Source organism: Hemisphaericaspora subhashii (genome assembly GCF_019202705.1).
Source record: "Hemisphaericaspora subhashii strain CBS 10753 chromosome Unknown scaffold4, whole genome shotgun sequence".
Classification (NCBI taxonomy): domain Eukaryota; kingdom Fungi; phylum Ascomycota; class Pichiomycetes; order Serinales; family Debaryomycetaceae; genus Hemisphaericaspora; species Hemisphaericaspora subhashii.
Genome location: NW_026057211.1, coordinates 129,751 through 152,706, shown reverse-complemented (window position 1 = coordinate 152,706; position 22,956 = coordinate 129,751). Strand labels below are relative to the sequence as shown.

General features: G+C 34.8%; 9 protein-coding genes across 9 annotated transcripts; 5 read left to right on the top strand and 4 right to left on the bottom strand. All coding sequences in view use genetic code 12, as the record gives it.

Annotated features, from left to right (window-relative positions):
- Positions 1-1,744: 1,744 nt before the first annotated feature.
- J8A68_000846 (uncharacterized protein) lies at positions 1,745-2,725 on the top strand (the record flags this gene model as incomplete). Its single annotated transcript, XM_049410564.1, has 1 exon — positions 1,745-2,725. One exon carries the CDS (start codon positions 1,745-1,747, stop codon positions 2,723-2,725), a length of 981 nt encoding a protein of 326 aa, XP_049265872.1.
- Positions 2,726-4,603: 1,878 nt separating this feature from the next.
- Positions 4,604-6,829, top strand: J8A68_000845 (uncharacterized protein; the record flags this gene model as incomplete). The annotated part of the gene is made up of 1 exon (XM_049410563.1): positions 4,604-6,829. One exon carries the CDS (start codon positions 4,604-4,606, stop codon positions 6,827-6,829), a length of 2,226 nt encoding a protein of 741 aa, XP_049265871.1.
- A 483-nt stretch (positions 6,830-7,312) lies between these two features.
- CTR1 (high-affinity Cu transporter) lies at positions 7,313-8,047 on the top strand (the record flags this gene model as incomplete). Its single annotated transcript, XM_049410562.1, has 1 exon — positions 7,313-8,047. One exon carries the CDS (start codon positions 7,313-7,315, stop codon positions 8,045-8,047), a length of 735 nt encoding a protein of 244 aa, XP_049265870.1.
- A 74-nt stretch (positions 8,048-8,121) lies between these two features.
- On the bottom strand, positions 8,122-11,511 carry SEC8 (exocyst subunit; the record flags this gene model as incomplete). The annotated part of the gene is made up of 1 exon (XM_049410561.1): positions 8,122-11,511. The coding sequence occupies one exon, from the start codon at positions 11,509-11,511 to the stop codon at positions 8,122-8,124; it is 3,390 nt and encodes a 1,129-aa protein (XP_049265869.1).
- A 249-nt stretch (positions 11,512-11,760) lies between these two features.
- J8A68_000842 (uncharacterized protein) lies at positions 11,761-13,834 on the top strand (the record flags this gene model as incomplete). The annotated part of the gene is made up of 2 exons (XM_049410560.1): positions 11,761-11,864; positions 11,926-13,834. 2 exons carry the CDS (start codon positions 11,761-11,763, stop codon positions 13,832-13,834), a joined length of 2,013 nt encoding a protein of 670 aa, XP_049265868.1.
- A 69-nt stretch (positions 13,835-13,903) lies between these two features.
- On the bottom strand, positions 13,904-14,761 carry J8A68_000841 (uncharacterized protein; the record flags this gene model as incomplete). The annotated part of the gene is made up of 1 exon (XM_049410559.1): positions 13,904-14,761. The coding sequence occupies one exon, from the start codon at positions 14,759-14,761 to the stop codon at positions 13,904-13,906; it is 858 nt and encodes a 285-aa protein (XP_049265867.1).
- Positions 14,762-16,097: 1,336 nt separating this feature from the next.
- Positions 16,098-17,348, top strand: PGK1 (phosphoglycerate kinase; the record flags this gene model as incomplete). Its single annotated transcript, XM_049410558.1, has 1 exon — positions 16,098-17,348. One exon carries the CDS (start codon positions 16,098-16,100, stop codon positions 17,346-17,348), a length of 1,251 nt encoding a protein of 416 aa, XP_049265866.1.
- Positions 17,349-17,835: 487 nt separating this feature from the next.
- On the bottom strand, positions 17,836-19,791 carry FAT1 (long-chain fatty acid transporter; the record flags this gene model as incomplete). The annotated part of the gene is made up of 1 exon (XM_049410557.1): positions 17,836-19,791. One exon carries the CDS (start codon positions 19,789-19,791, stop codon positions 17,836-17,838), a length of 1,956 nt encoding a protein of 651 aa, XP_049265865.1.
- Positions 19,792-20,653: 862 nt separating this feature from the next.
- J8A68_000838 (uncharacterized protein) lies at positions 20,654-22,927 on the bottom strand (the record flags this gene model as incomplete). The annotated part of the gene is made up of 1 exon (XM_049410556.1): positions 20,654-22,927. One exon carries the CDS (start codon positions 22,925-22,927, stop codon positions 20,654-20,656), a length of 2,274 nt encoding a protein of 757 aa, XP_049265864.1.
- Positions 22,928-22,956: the final 29 nt, after the last annotated feature.

Here is a 22,956-nt window from a genome sequence, read left to right as displayed (position 1 = left end):
CCTCCTCGTTATCGACACTTTTGTTGTATCAGAGGTGAGAACTTGAAATTCACAACCTTGATTCACGTTGAAGATCGCCCATTTCTGAAGCAAAAGTCTTGGCTTCCAGCTATATGCAAACGCATATCTGTAATGGTTGTATCTACTCTGTAAATTCTGATTCGGTACTCAGGGAGGTTGTAGAATTGCTTTTTGTCTGGCACGCAAATTTTACAACCGATGGTCTCATATTTAGACAATCTATGATTTTTAGGCAATTATTGGCGAAAACGTATGATTCTCCCACTGAAGAAAAAACATTACTTCCTTTTATTAAGCGAAATTTCACAATGGCACCCCAGAGTACGAAGCCTGATCGGTGTTATTACCCAGCTTTTATGCACGGATTTTCAAAGCCAAAAAGAATTAAGCCGATTATTATTTTTCATCAAAAAAATTTGTGACCTATCTCATTTAGCAACATTTCCGCCACCTCTGCAAGGGGACCAGTCTAGATTTTCTTAATGTGGCTTCGTCTACGACCAATATCATTTTTATTTGGTTCAAACTCGGATTTACTTATTTTCTGAATTTCCGATTAGTCTATTAGGAATTGCGGGTGTATCTTGCGAAAGTCGGGCTGCGAATTTCTATAGAATTCTATATTCGTAATATAGATTAAGCAAGTTTTCACAATCCAACCAGCACTTCGTTTAGTCGTTATAACCAAAGCTAGGGGGTGTCTTTCATACGTTCTAAGGATATAGTGAACGTAGTCAATTTTCCGATTCTGTTCGTAGACACCTCAATTTAATTTCGATCATGCACATCCCAATACAATTAAAGCTTTGGAAAATATTTTATTTTTTTGATCTTTGAGAAAATATCTTTCGCTATTTGCATGACTCCATTGTATTGACAGTTTAGCCAAAAAAATGACTAACTTCATCTACAATCGCAGGTCGGATGACATTTCTCATGGACTCCTTTCCGAAATGCACAACTGCTTACTTGATTGTTACGTTGAAATACTAGTGTAATGGTTAAATATTTGAATGAAAAAGAAGATCTACAACTAGTATGATATAATCTATAACGAAATCTGGATTGTTGATTCAATTTTTTTCCAGAGAATCGCCATGTATTCCAGGTGTAGAAAGGGCATGTATGCGATTGAATACCAATAGTAGAAGAAGATTTATCCATTAATGACCTTGAGATTGTTCCTGGATCAAATAAAAAAGAAATGACGATAAAATAGAAATATACTGGGGCGTTAAAAATATCTGCAATAGAAGAATATTTTTTAATTTAATAATAGAATTATTTTTTTTGCTTTCCTCTTATTTTCTACCAAATAATATGGCAATTTATTAAGATCAATTATTAATATTATTGTTTACCGTCTTCCAAGCGTCAAACTTGATTTGATAATAAATAATTATTTATTATTGGATCTTGAAATGATCAGACGCACCACGGAAAATATATAAAGATTAATTCCCGTCATGTTACATTTCGCCAGATTTACACTTGCAGAAAGTTGCAAAAACATAAGATTCGCGCTAATTCTTGCTAAATTTAGTCCTGATATTCTTTCTTACAATCAATCATCAGCCCCCCTCAGATATCACCAGAGGCAACCCCCATCCGATCTCACAACACGTATAAGTATTGACCAAAATTCAGTTCTATATTCTGAAAATAATGAATTATAGGCTAGTAGTAATTCATATAATATCACAATTATAAAACAAAAATATAGATGGAAGTAATCACCCATTCAGAATACAATCAACTTCAACTTGATTCAACAAACATGAACAATATCAACAACTCTTTCGATCCACCTCAAAAAAGTCTGTCAACATCTCAGAGAAGTACACCAACGCCTCCGTATAGTATTCAGCAACAAGTAGGTGGGCAGCAACCCAACCAGTTTGTTTCTACACCAAGAGAACCGATTCAGAACGGAGCAGTCCAAACATCTCTTTCGGGACACTCGTCAACAATACCGACAAATCACGATAATTTAAAACCGGTCCTCCAACCATCTCATTCGCCTTATGTTCCTCCCATTCAACCTCAACAATCTGTTCCACAACAAAGCTATTCCCAAGCTCAGTATGATTCCTATACGGCATATCCTATTAGAAGCACCTACGTTCCTCAATCTGAGGTCTATCAACCTACATATCAAGTCCATCCAGATATGTCAATGCAACAAAACACAGTCCAGCCTCCACCTATAGTTCCAACACAGCATTATAATTCTGGCTCTATGCCAATCGACAATGTTGCAGTTGCATATCCCATTGAATACGCCCACTACCCTGACCTCACCACTATGGTAAATTCCAATGCAAACATCGCGGTCCCATTAGTAGAAGCACAGTTTGTAGACCATAAAGTGTGCAGTCTTTGCGGAAAGAAAATTACTCGTGATATGTCGCGACATATGAGAACACATCAAGCAGAATCTAGATTTACTTGTGTATTTCCAAGAAGTCAATGCATCCATAAGCTGGGTAAATTTAATCGACCCTATGATTTCAAAAAGCATCTTTTGAATAGACATTTTCAATTCGACAATCCAACAGTTAAAAAATTACATAATTTGAGTGATAAATTAGACCATTGGGGTACCTGTCCATGTGGGCATAGAGCTCTAGGTAGACATTGGTTAGATTTCCATGTATTAACTGACGATGCTTCTAATCGTTGTCCATACATCGAAGTGCCATGATTTTCATTAGATAAATAGTTGCGAATTCGTTATTATTCTAGAGCCAGTCTCTCAGTAGGATATTTACTTAAGTTATTTTCTATTTTCAATTCATAAGTAGAGTTTTCTAGTATTCAATCATATTAAATACAATTTTCAATCCCATGTGGCTGTTTTTCCGAAACAATTTATGCACTGTAGATGTACAACTTATTTTCAGCGGAAAAAGATTTTATTTTTTTTCTGTGGCTGCGAATAATTCTGCATAACGCAGGAAGAATGACATGTCTTGGACAACAACAAATGACCAGTCCAATTAACAAGCAAAATAAAGCCATGTGAGATCTAATATCGTATATACCACGCAGGGGTTCCCAAGGCAGAGGGATACAGCATAACTTGATACTCATAGACAATAGCTCTAATCTTTCTGCTATTCCGTGAGTCATATAATTAGTGTGACTAAGCATTTCTATATTACAACTATACTACTAAAGGTTTGGTTTTCTTGATCTTCACCAAACCTAGATGTTTCTCACTTATGACTCTGAGCTTTGTCCAGAGGCACCCAGGTGACGTCGACCACAGGATAAAAAACGGTCTCGGCAAGATGTAGGTGCAACGAGTCAATAAATATTTTCTTAATGCGCCTAGATACGTTTCATAATTTGAATCTGCTAGATTGCTGATGTACATAAATGTACATTCAAACAAGATAAATTACGATTAAGACGTAACGATGACGATATTAAAAAAGAAAGAAATTGCGCAATTTGTAGTGCGCAATATTTCTTACGTTAAAGACAAAAGCAACTTTTCAATTTTGTTGCAAAAAAAGAAGTTTTACAACCAGATCATATTTCCCATTACAACGAAGTATTCCGTGTTTCCTGAATAGCTAAGTTTTCTGAAAGGGTGCGTTCATGGAATCAACAGTCAATAATGATAAATGAACCATTTCCATCAAACCTTCAAAAATGTATGAAAATTGAAACTCTAGAATTGCAAAAGAAGTTGACCACGTGAACTTTATAGATCAAAACCGGCAACTCTAGCTCCTTACAAAAATTATCCTTACCTGGAAGTTAATCATTTATCTCACTTTCAGAACCTATAGACTCCAAATTAGTTTCAAGGTACAAAAGTAGGTAAGCTATAGAAAATTTGTTCTTAGAGGCACGGAAGATGCAATGCAAAATGTATCTGACAAAAGTTTATCGATACTTTTTTTACATTTGCTTGGAAGTGTGGCTGCTTCAATTTGGAGGTGAGAAGAATTGATCTATAAGGGCACCACCACTGAACATCGAGTCTCCTCCAGTAGAAATGTTTTTGGGAAAGTGCCAAACGTATGTACTCACACTTATATTCAATACTTCGAGCTTATCAATGAAATCGGGGCCGCGGATATTCGTGATGGCTTTGTGTGGTTGAAAATACGGATAACAAGGGGGCTGATTCTTCACATGTGTCAATCTACTAAATTGATAACAGAGACGACATTACTGGCACATTATGCTACACAACAGACTTCCTTGTACTGCTTCGGCATATTTTCTATTCCAGAAGATGTTTCATATTTAATACTTTGTGCATGAATAGAATTCGGAATTAAGAATATATGCCCCCTCTCCTCACCCCCCACCATAGTTAAGAAATCCGCAATTAAGAAGGCAAGGAAGGAGAGAGAGAGAGAAAAAAAAATAAAATAAAAAACAATAAAAATAAATTTGTTAAGAAAATTTAGTTTGACGCACACTTAAGATTGATTTTAGAAAAACAGGAAACCTAACGAAAAGAATCTAAGGAAAAAAAAACACCGAGTGGCCCCCCCCCCCCCCTAATCAAATTTTATTATAGCTTTTAGGAATACAACCACACAATTTGTAGTATAGAATAATGGCACAGAGTAGTAGCCGGAGTGAGGCTAACCCTTCTGAATATCCCGCTTCAAGTGACGTATATCAACTAGAAACGTTGTTTAATCATTTGGAAAATTCAACGACCCCTAAAGATAACAGTACATTGTTTAGTATTCAAGAACAGACTGGGAATATATCAGGCTATATATCCGAGTTGAACGAACCCAACGTCATACCATCCCATTCCGGAAATGAGAAAGATGACGAATATGAATACTTTTCTAATAGAATATCTTCGTCAGTACCTTCGTCAAGCATCGACCATTTATATAATGACAACCTCGTTCATCAACAGTTTTCACAGCTTTTACAACAACAGCAACATCAACAACAAGCGGTTAAAATACCGCAACATCTTCCACATCATCACCCGCTTGGGCACCCGGTTCCACAACCAGGTGTTCAACCTGAGGTATACGAAGTACAACAACAATTTTCCCCACAACGCCAATACGCCCAAAATGGTAATCCACAGTACTTACAACAATTTGACGTGCCTGCGTCCAATCCACAAACACTACCACAGTCATCACCGCCTCAGGCGACATCATTTCCTCAAAGACCTCAATCCATACGACAGCAATCACTTCCAATACATCCTACAAAACATGCTATAGAGTATCAAATCAAGGAAATCCCGGAAGATGCCGAGAAGGTTGTTGGGTTCGATATACAACCGACCTACTACAATAACCCACAACCAGGACAATTTAAATCTCCCAAGATAGCGCATCAACTTTACAGTCGACAACCGCAGCACCAACAACATCAAGCCCAACCGCAACACATCAAAGATTCTATGGGACTCCCTGTCAAAAGTTTAAGGCCGGATGAAATTATACTGAAAGATATCAAAACCAAAGCCAAAAGAGGAAGACCCAAGAAGAATAGAAATCCGGGATTTCATATTAAATTGGATGGCATAAATAAGAAGCCAATCCTTGGTCAGAGAATTATTACTTCTTCACAATCAGATTCAGGCGCCGATTACTGGAGTAGAACTCCTGGAGGACATAGGATACCGTCGTCACTTGCTTTTACGCCTGCTCATACCTCATTTAGAGATGATACTGATTCTCATAAATATATGCAGTTTTCTGAGAATGAGTTAGAATTAACAGATGATACTTTGGGAATGTCAATACCATCTTTTAATATCACTCCTTCTATGGAACCACCAGCAAGGGTTAGTGGATATTTCGATATAGCTAACACTCAACCAACTTTGAACACGGGTAATTTCTTTTCACCTGGAATTGATGCAAATGAAAATGGTGTTGATAACTTTAACGAAACTTTTGAAAGCTATATGAGACAAAATGATGGGGTATATGATGATAATAGTAGTGCACATTATAGTGACAGGCATGACGCAGTTCCAGCTGTCACTTTTACTGATTTGCCGTTTGAGTTTGCGGCACCACCACAACATCCCCATCAGGTCTCCCAACAGCCACCCGTCTCAGTACAGCCCTCTGCGAAGGCTGATATCCAACAAACACCGGCAATCAGCCTCCCTGAGACTATTGGAATTGATGTATTTGATTCTTCACATAGTGAAACAACTTCAAATAATGAATTCTTGTCTCCTCCAGAAAGTATTTTCATGAGAAAGAGAGCATATTCAATTGAACATAAACAAGTATCTCCAGATAGCATTGAGCAACAACAATCAAATAAATCGTTGCCTGGCTCAGATGATAATTCCGAAAATGAGAACGAGAAATATTTGACACGTCCTACAATTCCCAGGAGCAAATCAGATCAAGGTGTAACCAATGTTGGAAAACCTAAAGGTGAGCTATCTCCAAATGCATCTAAGCCAGGAAAGAAGAGAGTATCTAGAGGTGCGGTATGTTCGGTTTGTGATAAGTTTATTAGTCGAGATTTAACAAGACATATGAGAATTCATAATGAAGTTGGAAGATTCCAATGCATATATCCAAAATATATGTGTAATCATAGAACACAATATTTTAATCGTCCTTATGATTATAAGAAACATTTATTACACCTGCATTTTAAATTTGATGATCCTAAAGGAAAAGCAGCACATACCTTAACTGATAAATTGCCACTATATGGTACTTGTATTGCATGTGGTACAAGATATACTGCTGCTGAATGGTTGGATTATCATGTTTTGGTTAATGATAAGAGTCAAAGATGTGCTTTTATAGAAGATAAGGATCCACAGACATGAATGTTGAATAGATAATTAAAATGTTTGGTTTGGTTTGTCCTAATAAAGTTTGTGCGAGCGCAAATATTTATATTCGTAAAGAGTAGGTTGTAACGTTATTTAATTTTTAATATAAATGCTTTTAATTCGTCTTTTTACAATGATTTTCCAAGTTCATGATTCAAATCTCTTGGTGTAACCCTTGAATCATTGGCATTTTCCTGCAGTATAAAATGAAATGGATTTCTAGATTACCGAAATATCGGAGGTGCCTTCCTAATTAGGAAAGTGAAAAATTGCGCAACTCACTCGTATTTCTTTAGCCGTTCTCTTTGTACCCTTGAAGTTACAAAACAAGTACCAAAGAATTTGCTCATCAAGGGACCCTACTTTTAATATATAAACCAACGTCATTTCCCCTTGTCCCCTCCACCTCACATCTCATTCCCCTTGTTTTTCTTTAATATACTTTCAATATAATTCACATACACACACCCAGTCAATATGAATATGAATAGTGAATCCGTGTCATCATCAATGGACCATGCCATGCACATGATGTCCACTACAGCAACCTCTACCATGGCATCCATGACTTCTCATGTCCATGATACTGCAAGTTCAACAATGACAGGTATGGCAGGAATGGCATCTATGGCTGAAAGTGCCACAACAGCTGCTGCTGATCATGGAAGTATGGATATGGGAGGTATGCATATGTACTTTACTACCAATTTTAAAGATTATCCAGTTGTTTTCAAAGGATTGGCTGCTAGTAATAGTGGAGAAGCGTTTGGAATCTTTGTATTGTTGTTTTTTGTTGCTATTTTTGCAAGATTGTTAGTTTTTGGTAGAGTTTATTTAGAAGAAGTTGTTTGGAACACTGATTCCCATTCAAAGATACAAGGAGATGGTACTGGGGTTGTCGTGGCTCCTGCTCTTAGTAGTGCTCAATCCTGTGACGGATGTGGTCCTAAATTTAGCAGTGAACAGGAATCTACTCATGCTGTTGCACAAAATAAATCAATTTCCACTGTTTCATCATTGTTTAGAGAGTTTATTAAGTTGATTCTTTTTGTTATCCCAGATATCTTCAGTTACGGTTTGATGCTTGCTGTTATGACTTATACTTTGACTTATTTCTTTGCTGTTGCTGTTGGAAGTGGTGTAGGTAATTATCTTACAAACAGATTAATCGAAAACTATCGATTATCTAAACCACATGGTTCATGTTGTTAAGCGTGCCCTTATATTTATAAAATTGTACATAATAATATACATAACGAAATGAATTAATAATACGAACTATAATCTCATTGCATGATTTCATCAATCTTCTTTAATAAATCTGCATACTTTCCTTTATTAAAGGAACTACCAGTACCGTCTGCCAATTTCTCACTATAGATCATTCTAGCCATATTGTTGAATGCCGATTTAGTATAGTTGTGATCATTGGATTTCACTCTATTAGTAAAAGTGAATTCATTCAAGGTAAACATTTCAAAATATATTGAAGCTTTAGTAAAATCAATCGATGCAGGAGATTTAGCCAAGCTTCTTAACATTTGTTGTAAAGTATAAATATTCAACAATATTCTCTTGATCCCATTACTATTGATTTTCTTTATTTTTGAAGAACCTTGAATAATTAAATCATTTAAGAATCTCGTCAATCCAACGAAAATACTTTCACGTTCCACATCACTTAATGTTTTCGATAATTTATTATCCACGGCGAATACTTCTTGATTAAATAACCCAATATAATGATCGGCATCCCCAGGTTCTGAAATGGGCATCCAATCTACCAATTTAAATGAATTAGAAACATAATAGATGGCTTTACATCTTAAATCATATCTCAATGCCAACAATGCTCTATCTCTAATAGTACCAAAAGTTTGAATGATTTGATCAAATTGGGTACATTTTGCAGAATTCAAAGCTAAATAAACATTGTGTTGAAGAATATCTGAACTATTTGCCGAAAAATTGATTGTTGGTCTTCCATTTTCTAAAAATGACCAATTGTATCTTAATTTATCCACAGCATGAGTTGTTGCATCATCGCCATCACTTTCATAGACTACACTATAATTTGATTCTTTTTTGATTAATGGCAACCAGGATAAAATCCAAGATGTAGTTAATAACAAGTGGACAACTTGAGAATATGCTTCGGAATCTAATAAATCATCTTTAGTTATAGAATAGACTTGATTATTATTATCGAATAAGATCACTTGTGATTCAGATTCAATCAAATCCATTAAACCTGCTGTATTTCCCGAGGCATTACTTTGAAGAATCCTACCACTGACTTCAGATAATGCCGATATTTTCATCCATTTACTAATTTGTGACACTGGACGTGCTGATTGATTACCGCTTGAGATTGTTGAATCACCAGTTGATAATAATTCTTCATAGAGATTATTATATTCTTTTGCGAAATTTTCCAAAACACGTAATGTTAGATCACAATAATCCTCACGATAAGTCAATGAAGTATTCAACATCAAACATAATTCCATAAATAATTTCTTAAAATTAAAAGCATTTTCATAAATCACTAAATTGGTAGAAGAATCTGTTGGATTTTGAGTTTGAACATTGGCAATCACAGTAACATCAGTACTGAAATCTTGATTTAAGGAAATTAAATCCAATTTCAATCCGGAAGCATGAATAGATCTATCAGTATCGGATCTGGAAGTATATGATCCCCCAACTTGTTCTCCAAATGCCATTTCTATACTTTCACGTAAATGCGACAAGAATGAAATTTTCATAAAATCATCAAAAAATTGGAATGCAGCTTTAATATGAGGAGGTATATTACCATCTTTCTTTTCGTGTTCAGTATTAAAATCAAGGAATACTCTCTGTGAACCTTCAATGAAAATTAAAAAGAATTCTAAGATTATTCTCATATTGAATAAATTCTTGGGTACTAATACTTCAATCATGGCATTAAATGATTCACTTTGGATATATGGAGAACTTGAATCGATGATTGCGCTTTTACCATTTTCATCCGAAACATTAAATCCAGGGAAGATATCGGTTAATATGCCGGCCAAATCATCTTGTGGTTTTTTAGCATTATATGAAACATTCTCAAATTTGAATAGTTTGGTAGTTTTCTTCATGGCATTGTAGATTTTGCTTTGATCTTTTATCCTAGTTGCTTCATTAAGCCCTTCTGATTTAAATGCAGCTTCATCATATATATAGCTCAACATTGATGATTTCAATTCTTTCTTGATTATATTCCAAATATTTACTAAATGATTATATGAAACATCGACGGCTTTATACCCTGGTGTGGTTTTAACTGCTCTTGTGGTAGCTAAATTTTGACCAGCTTCTATCAATTTAACAATCTCGGAAACTGCTTTATGTCTATGGAATACAGCTAAGCATTTAATGAAAATAGACCCAAATAGATCTTGTAACACTACCACAGCGGCATCATTAAATCCATTATGGCCGGTAATTTCGAATAGTGTTTGATCTTGAATGTGCCCTGTAGCTGGGACTTTTGATAATTTGGACAATGCACGGGCATTTTGCAGTTTGATTTCTTCTGTGGTTCTGTTTATTAATCCATGAAGTTCCAGTTGATTTGTATCTAGAAGGATTTCTGTAACTTGATGCAATCTACTTAATTTGGATGCTGTGATTAATAACATATATATATAATGGAATGATTCTGTGCTGGGATTCAGTTTTGATTCAAGTAAAACTTTATAATCTATAATACTTTCATTCGAAACCATATGAGTATGTAATTCAGGTAATTGATTCATTAAAAAGTTTTCAATTGGTTGAGTCATAAAATCAACAATTTCAGTCATGTCTAAATTTGCTGAATTATTAACATATTGTTCTAAATTTTTCAGATTTATTAAGGACGAAAAAGAACTTAATTGTGGAGTTTTTGAATGAAGCATATTTGTCCAAGCAAATATTGTCTGTTTAGGAGAATTATCAGCATTCCCTCTAGTATTCTTTAAGTATATTTCATTTTGTAATTCATCAATAATCATATCAAACAATTTATTCGATTGTAATTCCAAATAACTTTGAATTCCATTCATGGCAGGTAATGACCAAAGATTATATTTTTCAGCAAGTTTATATCCATCAGAAATCACATCATAAACTTCATGAATCTTCTTATCTATAACCAACTGTTCAATCTTTTCAGGTATACTATTTAATTCAGCAATTGCATCCAAAATATCAATCATTCCAGCATACCTTATAGAAGTTTGATTTAAATCCTTTAATAAATCCGATCTATCATGGATCTCTTTATTAGAAGATTCCAAGAAATCCTTAATTGAAGCAGAATCTTCTTGAGATTCCGTTAAGGTTGATAATAACATATGATAAGTCCCAATACTATTATTAAATAATTCATGATGTTCATTTACAACATGACGTAATGCTAACTCAGTTTTAGATTTCAATAATCTAAAATCTTCCAATCTATGAGCTAGACCAACTGAAGAATCATCTAATAATGAAATAGCAGTATCTATTGGATTTGCATGTTCGTCTAATATTTGTGGCCAATCGTATCTAATTGTTTGATAAACGTCTTTTAATTCGGAGATTGATTCATCCATTGATTTATTTTTGGGTCTGCCATTGGTTGGCATACTAAATGAAAGTCTTCTTGAAGCAGCCATCTTGTCGTGGCACTAGTTACTGTTGGATCTCTATGGTGTGTTTGTTGGTGGACTACAGGTTCAATCGGTGGTTGTAAAAAAAACAAAAATGTGTTTTGCTCAATTTTCAAAGTTTCTAGAAGGAGACATTTTTATACAACGACATTGCTCTTGATTTACGACATTCGCCATTTCTAACAATTTTTTCCAATTTGATCTTTTTAGCAAACACTACTGTTAATCGCTGGCTTTTGACTTAAGGCAATCAGTATGAATCTGATAGAAGTAATAGATTTATCATTCGATGATACGGATGATAGAGTGCTACCACTTTCACAACGACAACCACAGCGTAATCTGGAAGTTATAGAAATGTATGTATTTCCTTCATCGATATTCGAGTTTAGACGCGTCTTACTAACTTTACCAATGCAGCGATTCATCATCAGAAGATGAAGCACCACATATTCCAACCGCAGCTCCTACTGTAGCTAGAGCAACATATCCTATATCATCTCCAGTTCAACAATCAGCTCCTCCATCACAACCATCATTTGTAAATGATTCCATTGTTGATTCTTCTTTTTCTTTCGTTGTTGCAACTCCATCAACTATGGCACAGAAATTGAACAACACGAATATCGCACATAATAACGGTTATAGACCTGAATTTAGTTCTCCGTCAATTCCGCTGAATAAAGATATTACTAATAATCCTCGGAATCAAGGTACCCCAGTGAGCGTTCATTGCTCCTCCGCCCGCAAAAAGATCCCATATGAGCTGTTGGAATTATCTCCAGTACGTGCCACTACAAATAAGAAAACCCCTGCAAAACGTCAACCTCGTACCTCAGTAAATAATAGCGTACCTGCAGTACCACAACCTCAGTTCATTTCAAATACAAAAGCTCCTGCAATACCTCAACATCAGGCCATATCAATTAAGAATGCACCTGCAATATCTCAACCCGTTGCTCGCCCAATCATGCCTATTGTCAACTCGGCAACGGAAAATTTTGACATCCCCCCCATGCCAAATCTCATTCATTGGTTATCCAGTGATGAAGAAGACGATGAGATTTCAAATACTCGAATATCGAGTTCACAACCAATTATCCCGACCCTACCCAAGGCAACACCCATATTGGCTGCGAAATCAAATTCAACGATTTTCTCCGATGTAATGTCATCACCTACTCCAAATATGGCAAAGCGGTCCAAGACCATGGATGATAGTTTGATGATAACTCCGAAAAAAGCGAAGACTGATAGTGCTGCTAGTGGAACTATTGCTACAGCAACTACTACTACTGCAAAGAGTAAACCGATCAAACGGTCAAAAACTGATGATTTGATTTCTCATTATCCCAAAATTGATAATTTCCAATATACACAAAAAGATCTAAATGAAGTCAATAGAGTCACAAGAAAGAAAGAAGAACTATTAAGTGAAATGGAACTACATATTCCCGAATCCCTCAAACCTGAATTCGACCCCCATTCTGCCGATTTCCAAATGAAAATCATCCATTCAAATAGTTGTCCAACAGGATTACCATTAATGATCTGGAAAAGAAATGTGAAATCACAATATAATCAAGAATTAGATCTTTTCATTCCTTGTCAACCCACAAAACTCCTTGAGAAAACATTCGTATTATATTATCTGGCCGATCAATTCTTTAAACATTTAAAAAACAATCAACTTGGCCCAGACATATCCCGGGCATTCCAACATAACCTAACCATCGATCGCAAAAACCATCATCCCGTAATCGTTGTCGAAGGATATGATCAACTCTTGAATAAGATAAAGGCGTACGAACAACGACAATTCAAAAAACAAGTTCTTGGGGGGTTGAATGTGGCAGAACAACGACGAAATCTGAAAAAAGATCAAATGGTGAGTGAATATCCTACCAGTAAAGAAATTGAACGATTGATTAATAAAACTCAGATAGAATTACGATGTAATATATTTTTAGTTCGGACTAGATTGGAGATTGTACAATGGTTGAATTCATTTACGTTTACGATTGCATCGGCGTTATATGATAAGTTTGAGAGAAATAAGGGGTTGGGGAATTTAGGGAGTGTTAAGAGTGGGAGTGATACTAAATCGACGTTTATTCAGTCGATGCAACAATTTCATAGAATGAATGAGGCAAAAGCTGATATGTTGTATGTTCTGTATCAGTCTATGAAACAAGTGTATAGTAGTATTAGAAGTAAGGGGACATTGGGGAAGGATACATTTGGGAGAAAGATTGTGCCTCCGACTGTTGATAGTGCTATGGTTAAGTTTTTCAATTCGAATGATCCAGATGAAGTGGTGAATGAATGAGTGAGTGAATGAGTGTTTATTTATTAGGGTATTAATATACAATGTAATATACAAGAAGAAGGGTTTTTTTTAAGCAAGTGCCTTTTTGGCATCGGCTATGTTGTCTTCATTTAATTGATCACCCAAGTGTTCAACTTGTTTTATACCTTCGGCGATACTTGATTTCTCTCCAGTAGAAAATTGATAATTGTTACGATGTAAATCAGCAATGATTGAAAGTGATTTATCAATGATATTAGAATTTGCATCTTTATCTTGTAATATTGAACATAATAAATGAATTAAGTTTTGTTGTTGTAATAATTCTTGATTGAATTCATTACTTAAGATTGCTGAGATTAATGATAACACTCTAACTAATAGTTTATTATCATTAGAACTCATATTATTATTAATAATCTCCCAACCATTCAATTGTTCGAATCTAGTATAACCAGGTTTGAAATTTCTTATAAATGATGCAATTGCAAATATAGCTTTTAATTGAAGTGATTTATTTGAATTATTATTAGCAATTTTAATCAACTTTTCTAATCCAGTCTCATGACTATTGAAATTTTCTTGAGATATAGGATTATTCTGTACCGCAATTCCAATGATACTACAAGCCAACACTTTCAAATCACTATCATCAACATCATCATTTAATAATTTAATTATACTTGGCCATAATTTCAAATTTTCAATATTATTAGCATTATCCAAATTCTCAATCAACATTTCAAAGTTTTCAAGAGCAATTTGTTTATTTTCTGAAGTAGCTTCTGGATGTTCAACTACTTCTATTGATTGTTTCATTAATGTTGGTTCATCAGGTCCTGTTCCAAATAATTTACCTAATGTTTCTGGGTCTGGTTGACCTATTCTTTCCATAGCTTCTCTGTCGCCTGATTGTTGGGCAATAGACCATTGTAAGAGTTTCTCCATGTTGTGAATATGTTACTTTGCTTGTATAAAAACTTGTTTGACCGACAAGTAAAGATATCTATAAATGGGAAAGGATAGGGATATTTAAAGCTGCGATGATCTGAGAAATGTCAATTTTTTTCTGGTGAGTGCGAATAAATATTTTGCAACAGAAAAATCTAGAAGGTTCTAAGAACGTTTATTTTAGTTTAATATGAGACTTTACAACGTCATTATTATACACGCTATCAGAATGTGGTTAAGAGACTCCAGTGGAATTGCCGATTGAATTTAGATGGCTAGTTTGTACATGTATTTGAGCCTGTATAGAAAAAGAGTAGTGGAATTGGTTTGTAGATACTGGCATTCATAGTGATTCGAATCTTATCAGAGTTGTTGCAACCACATCAAACTTCAGTAATTATAGATTGTGTTTCAATTCAGATGTGGCTGCAAATTACGAACACGTTTAGAATTCAAAAGATACCACAGAGTGACATGATGAAACTCTAAGGTTGTATTCTCGTTTTTTACCACACAATTTCTGTTGTAGATTTGTTTCTATGTGTATGCATTACATTGAAATCATAAAAAATCTCCGAGCTACCAGTTTACATCATTTGTATCCCATTCACCCCTTCCACCGAGGTTGGATCAAATTAAAGGAATTGCATCTTACAATTTATATAAATTATATAATTAATTATATATAATGAATCAAGTGTGGACATACCCACATCAATAACCGTTTTATCGATCGTCTAATCAGAGGGTGTGTACAATACTTCTTCTATGTAAATTGTCTCCTTACCGTTTCTGTCAGCTGATTGTGAAAAAAAAAAAGCGTTTTTTTCTGTCAACCGGAAGATTGAAATCCGCCGGGATTATTTTTTTTTGTTGCTGTTTTAAGTGAGTGTAGGGGACACCGGGGTAGTGGAACCAGTAACACATGGGCACATACTATTTATGTCTTTTAAATTGCTATATATACCTTGTTGATTATGTTCTACTATATCAATTGAGTAGTGTGAATTAGTCATTGACTATTGGTAATGTCAATTAGTGTCCCTTTTTTGTATCTATAATTACAGGGGAATTGTATCTAATCACTCCGAAAGTTTCTCTCTCGGAGTAAATAAAAATATTATAATTAACTGAAAAATAATTCTGGCCGTGGCGTAATGTTTGAATTTTTCAATCTTTTCATTATCAAATGGGTTATCCCTTGTTCTTTTTTTTTCATAAAGTATAAATTTCAATTAAATTTCCCCCTTTTTAAAATAATTTTAAAATAAAAATCCTTCTTTCTTATTTTAATTCAATTGGTTATAAATCAAAGAATATTACTTTTACAATCATGTCATTATCAAACAAATTATCAGTTAAAGACTTAGATGTCGCTAACAAAAGAGTCTTCATTAGAGTTGATTTCAATGTTCCATTAGATGGTAAAACTATTACCAACAATCAAAGAATTGTTGCTGCTTTACCAACTATTCAATATGTATTAGAAAACAAGGCTAAATCTGTCATTTTAGCTTCTCATTTAGGTAGACCAAATGGTGAACCAAATGATAAATATTCTTTAGCTCCAGTTGCTGCTGAATTGGAAAAATTATTAGGTAAACCAGTTACTTTCTTAAGTGATTGTGTTGGTCCAGAAGTTGAAGCTGCTGTCAATGCTGGTAAGAATGGTCAAGTCTTCTTATTAGAAAACTTGAGATATCATATTGAAGAAGAAGGTTCTCAAAAGAAGGATGGTCAAAAAATTAAAGCTAGTGCAGAAGCTGTCAAGAAATTCAGAGAACAATTGACTGCTTTAGCTGATGTCTATGTTAATGATGCTTTTGGTACTGCCCACAGAGCTCATTCTTCAATGGTTGGTTTAGAATTACCACAAAGAGCTGCTGGTTTCTTAATGGCCAAGGAATTAGAATACTTTGCTAAAGCTTTAGAAAACCCAAACAGACCATTCCTTGCCATCTTAGGTGGTGCTAAGGTTTCTGATAAGATTCAATTGATTGATAACTTGTTAGATAAAGTTGATTTATTAATTGTTGGAGGTGGTATGGCCTTCACTTTTAAGAAAGTCTTGGATAACATGAACATTGGTACTTCATTATTCGATGAAGCCGGTTCCAAGAATGTTCTTCACTTGGTTGAAAAGGCCAAGAAGAATGGTGTTGAATTAATCTTACCTGTTGATTTCGTCACTGCTGATAAATTCGATAAAGATGCCCAAGTAGGTACTGCCACTCAAGAAGAAGGTATTCCAGACAATTGGATGGGTTTGGATGCTGGTCCAAAATCAAACAAATTATTCGCTGATGCAGTTGCTAAAGCAAAGACTATTGTTTGGAATGGTCCTCCAGGTGTTTTTGAATTTGAAAAATTCGCAACTGGTACTAAATCTTTATTAGATGCTGCTGTTTCTTCTGCTGAAGCTGGTAATATCGTTATCATTGGTGGTGGTGATACCGCTACCGTTGCCAAGAAGTATGGTGTTGTTGACAAATTATCCCATGTTTCTACTGGTGGTGGTGCTTCTTTGGAATTATTAGAAGGTAAGGCTTTACCTGGTGTTGTAGCCCTTTCTAATAAGGATTAGAAGTTGTAAAAAAACATTAATTAATGAATACCGTCTTTCTTTTGGATAAATTAGTTCTGATATATGAGTTTTAAATAATAAGACATTTTAATATAATGAGTAGATTTTTGTAAATTAGTTAATGTAGATGTAAATTGTATAGATTTAAGCAATTAATTGAGTTTCGAAGTATATAATGTTGGTAGCGCACGCTTTGTTACGTTCGGGACTGAGCTACCATGCGCACATTAGAATCTTCCTCTATTTAAAACGTTTAGAGAAGTCCTTTCCACGTATTATTCGTTGGGTTGGACCGGGCCAATTCATTCATTTGTTCTTTACCGGAACACTAGAGTGGTAATTGTCCTAACTAAAATACGAAAGCGCTCATAGTGAAAGTCTTACTGATACAAACACGAATGGAGAAATTCTATGTTAAACATATAAACGAATATATTCTCTAATTATACATCCTATCATATACAAATAAACAAAAGAAGAATTGCTCTTACAACTTAGCTTTCCCATGACAAATATTATACCAAGCTTCTTCAGTTAATTCTTCATACTTCTCCCCATTCAACCAATAAATCAATTCAGATCCATCATCACCTTTTGGTAATTTCTGTTTCTTGAATTGATTCTTTGGAACCTTATTATTATGACTACTTTCAATCTCAGGAGTAATCTTAATGAATTGAGGTTGGGCATAATTTGGTAATGAATGCATTACATGTTCATGAACCTTCTTCAACACTTGCTGATCCGACAAATCATCAAGTGGTTCAAGAACAGCGAAACAAGCTCTACCTTCATGTTTTGGTACTTGAACCCCAACCACGACTGATTGTTTTATGACCCCCGAACCCATTAATTCATTCTCAACTTCAGTAGCGGACACATTTTCTGATTTCCATCTAAACGTATCACCTAACCTATCCACGAAATATAGTAATCCATGTTTATCCATCTTTAATAAATCACCAGATCTAAACCAAGCATCACCTTTTCTGAAAACATTGAGTAAAATTTTCGAATTGGTGGCTTCTTTATTTCCATAATATCCTTGGAAAGTTTCTTCAACTTTTTGAGGATTTAAAATCTTCATAATAAATTCACCCGGTTTATCAATTGCCGCCACTTTACAAAATCCAGTCTTTGGATCTCTCCAAATCTCATTCTCATCTTCCGGATCCATCATCACAATCCTTTGTTGGAAAGACAATAACAAATTCAAAAATGATCCAAATTTCCTACATGCTCCAATTCCAAAATCACCAAATTGTAAATTCGTAGTCGCAATTGGCGATTCCGTCGCCGCATAAAATTCCCCCACCGCTTCAATCCTAAACCTCTCTTTAAACAGCTTCCAAATATCACGACGTAATCCATTCCCATACGCAATCCTCACTTGATGTTTCGTTTCATCAGGATGATATTTCGAATTAATCAAATATCGACAAGTCTCACCCACATATTGAATATGTGTCGATTTACTCAATTTAGCCTGAGTCCAAAAAGTCGATGACGAAAACTTCGCCGAAAGGGTAACACAACCACCAACCAATAACGTGGGACATATGGCCAACATGGCGGCAGTGGCATGATATAATGGCATGGCGGTTAATACGTTGGATTGGGAATCGATTTTCATGATATATCCGAAAAACATAGCTGCCATGAATGCTTTTCTCCAAGACATGATACCGGCTTTTGGTAAGCCCGTAGTCCCCGATGTATAAATCAATACTCCGGGTGAACAGTCGGTGTTTTCTGGACGTCTGGTCTTATCAGCTGCACGGTGTTTGGGAGTGGTTTTGGATTTCAATCTTGCAAATAGTTCGGATTCATTAATGTAGTTTAATTTAACATGAGGTAATTCTTCATTGATCTTGGGTTCTGATTCTTGGATATTGATGGCACAATCGGGATCAATGAATATTTGTGAAATATCCGCGATTTTAATACAATGAATCAATGGTTTTTCCATGGTATTATAATTGATAAAAGATGGTAATGCACCAATGTTCCATAATGCAAACCATAACACCAAAAATAATGGTTTATTAGTACTATTAATCCCAATTGTATCCTTCAGAGTAATACCATGTTCATTCACCAATATCCAAGACATTCTCAATATCATATCATAAAGTTCCAGATATGTATATTCTTCAATCAGAAACAATTCATCATAAATAGGATATCCCGCATCATCCAATCGGGCCTCATTGGTAGGTTTGATTTGTTTGGTGTATGAAATAGCCTTCTTTTGGGGGAATTTCTTGGCGGCTTGTTCGAAATAATACCAATATTGGGCATATCCTCTCTTAGACCAATATAGATATGGAAGAGTACTTCTGATTACTTTTTGGACTAATAAGAAATCTTCTTTGATTAAATATTTGGATTCTAATAGTTGGGTACCTAAGAGACCAGCAATAGCAAATTCTGCACCTATCATATTCTATGGGGTGTTATATCTGGGGGGAGTTTGGATTGGAGAAAGGGTTGAAATTTTGAGTTTTTATATTTTTGGTTGTAACCTCATCAATTGCGAAAGATCGTGGGGGATTTAAGATATTTATATGATGGAGAAGGAGAGATTGAAATTTTTCATATGTCAATTTTTTGCGTCTAATTAAAGATTGAGTTTTTACTACTGAAAAAAACATGTAAAGAGGAGTAAAATAAAAATGTAATTTAAGTTGTTAATTAGTTACATTATTGTTTCTTGACAGTGTAATTTGTTGTGGATCTCCATAAATTCACAAGGCAGGCTAGCTCTTTAACTAAAACAATATAGAGTTTGGCCTGCCAATCCCTGCTTTGAAGTCTGGAGTATTCCTCGAGGATTCCTGCCAATAGAAGACTTCTCCCCAACAAACCCACGCGGTTTATAGAACTGAAGTGACATACTTGTACCAATCACTCATCATCTCGATCCATGTAAACACCGTGACTATAACATCCGAGATTTCTGAATTTCCATTGTCAAGTTCAGGATTTATCACATGATTCAACAATGATGATGTCATTTGCCTTAGTTAAGTAATTTCACACACATCAAATATTTTTTTTGGGCACGGTCTCGGCAACGTGATGAGAAATATGCAAGTTACGGACTTAATAAAGTCCTATCTCCGCCATACAATAAACCCACCATTTCTGTCAACGTTAACTTATTATACTTTTACAAAGAGATATTTCTAGTAAGTTAATTGTTTCATATTTTACAATTTCACATAATATACAAATTCCTATTTAAAGAAAAAGAAACGTCACAAAAAACAATGGCTGCAAAATCATCGTCTTTTTTGACCCCGTTATCGAAACCCCGGAATTCTTCGACTATCACCACTTGATTTATTCAAATCAATAGTTGAAGAAGGTTTCACTGAAACATCATATATCCCAAGATCCATTTCTTCTTCTGTCTCCACATCAGTAGCATCTTCCGTGTCATGCTGATCCTCATCTTCATCTTCTGCTTCCTCCTCATCTTCCTCAGTTATTAGATTTAAATGACTTGTCACTACTCCGAAATTCCAGGAATGGGGTAATGATCCAGAACTCCTACTACTTGTATGTGTATCATTATTATTTTGACTATTAAAGGCCTGATTATTCTTTGATCTTGTCTGCTTTTGATTCAGCACCTTTCCTTTTTGTTTCTGCTGTAGTTTCTGTTCTTGTTTCTTATACAATGGAGCCGTAAAGAATCCTTCTGCATATTCACTAGTCAACGAAAAGATAGAACTCTCATTCCCCCCACCACCACCTTCCTCGGTCTCAATCCTCCATCCAGCTATCTTCGGGTCATTCTTAATCAAAATCTCTAATATCTCATTCGCCTTAGCAACAACAAATTCCAGATCGTTATATAATCCAAACTGAACCACTGATTTCAATTCAACATTGGAATCATGTATATAATGTTCCATACAACATTGACAATGATTCAGGATTAATATCTTAAGTATCTCAAAAAAGAAAATTTTATTTCGAGTTAAATTGGTGACATCAACAGCTTGGGCCAACATGGGGATATATCCGATATAATCATTACATATACTATGTTTGATAGCTTCTCGAATCACAAGGGCGATTTTTAATTCTATTTCGGATAACAATTTGGCGGGGGTGGATTGGATTGAATAAAGACCTAATTGGAGATTACATAATATTCTAAATATTGTGGTTCTGGTTTGGATGATTGGTTGTTTTAGGTTCCATTTTTTGAATTGGGTGAGGATTATGTGGGTTGAGGATTGGGGTTTTTCGTCTTGGTAGTCATAATATCTATAATGATTCCAACAATATGTGAGGATGACTTCTACTAGTTGCAATTGGAGATTTGGGTTGATTTCGTTGAATACGATAAATATTGATCCGTTATCGATTATTTCCTCCATGCAATCATTGAATGATTCCAAGTATGTGTTGGGGTTCCCACGGACTAAGTTTTGACATTTCCCAATTGAAATCAATTGTAAAACAGCTAAAGATTTCTCAACGGGACATTGAGAATTAATGATTGAATTCTTGATTTCAAATATTACTCTAGTTAATTTCCAAGCCTGATCAAATTGAGAAATTGGGATTTGAATATTGGTATTATTTGATAATAATAATTTCGACATTGATAATTTATATTTTGTCTTTTTGATTTGTGAAAGTCTTAATAAACTATCATCATCCCAATCTAAAGTTCTATTATATCTTTGTAATTCTTCAATTGAATAAGTAATTTTATATTTGATTTGACTATTTGTAAGTTTTGAAATTGATTTATCACTAAACCCAGTAATATTCCCTTGTCTATGACTGACTAAATTGAACCTACTATGACTGTTCTTGGTATATGAACTAGTTCCCAGATTATTGGAACTTTCAGTTATATTTGAATTTTGAGAATCTTCCCAACCTGGTGAATTCTCAGTATTATTCTTATCATCCCCAAATTGTGTCAAACCAGAAGTAATTGCCTCCGCAAGGTTTCTATTCTGATTTGATCCTATTCCATTCATTGCTATCTGTTGTTGATGATTAAGTATCTTCTGTTGTTGAAGTTGTTGCTGCATTAGTCTCCCATCCGTATTCCCATCTCCCTCTTTGTTGTCCCCTCCTCCATCTCCACCACCTCCTCCCCTGTCGGTAACATGTTTCAAATCATTCCAATTATATAACCTTGTAACTTCACTAGTTGACGAATTAAGTCGATTCTTAAAAGATAAATAATATTCTCTAATTCCAAATGAAATAGCAGCAATGATTATAATAAGTAAGATAATTGTGGCAAACATATAAAATGCATTGGCTAGTATTATTGAATTTGCCGCCACAAAAGATGATGAAGTCGTGGTTGATGTAAAGGTTGTATGGAATGGTTTTATATCTTCAATGGCTTTCTTAGAGCCTATTCTTAAATATGAATCTCGGTAATTGTTTTGGATATATGGAGGATCTTCATTTATAGGTTGATGTCTTTGATATGCCTTGTGTTGTTGTGGTGGTGGAGTTTTAACGACCACGATATGTTGCAAATTATTGGGAGATTTTTGATGGGATTTCTTTGCTGTAATTGATATATCGGGCATTATGGATATATTGTAATAGTCTTTGGGGT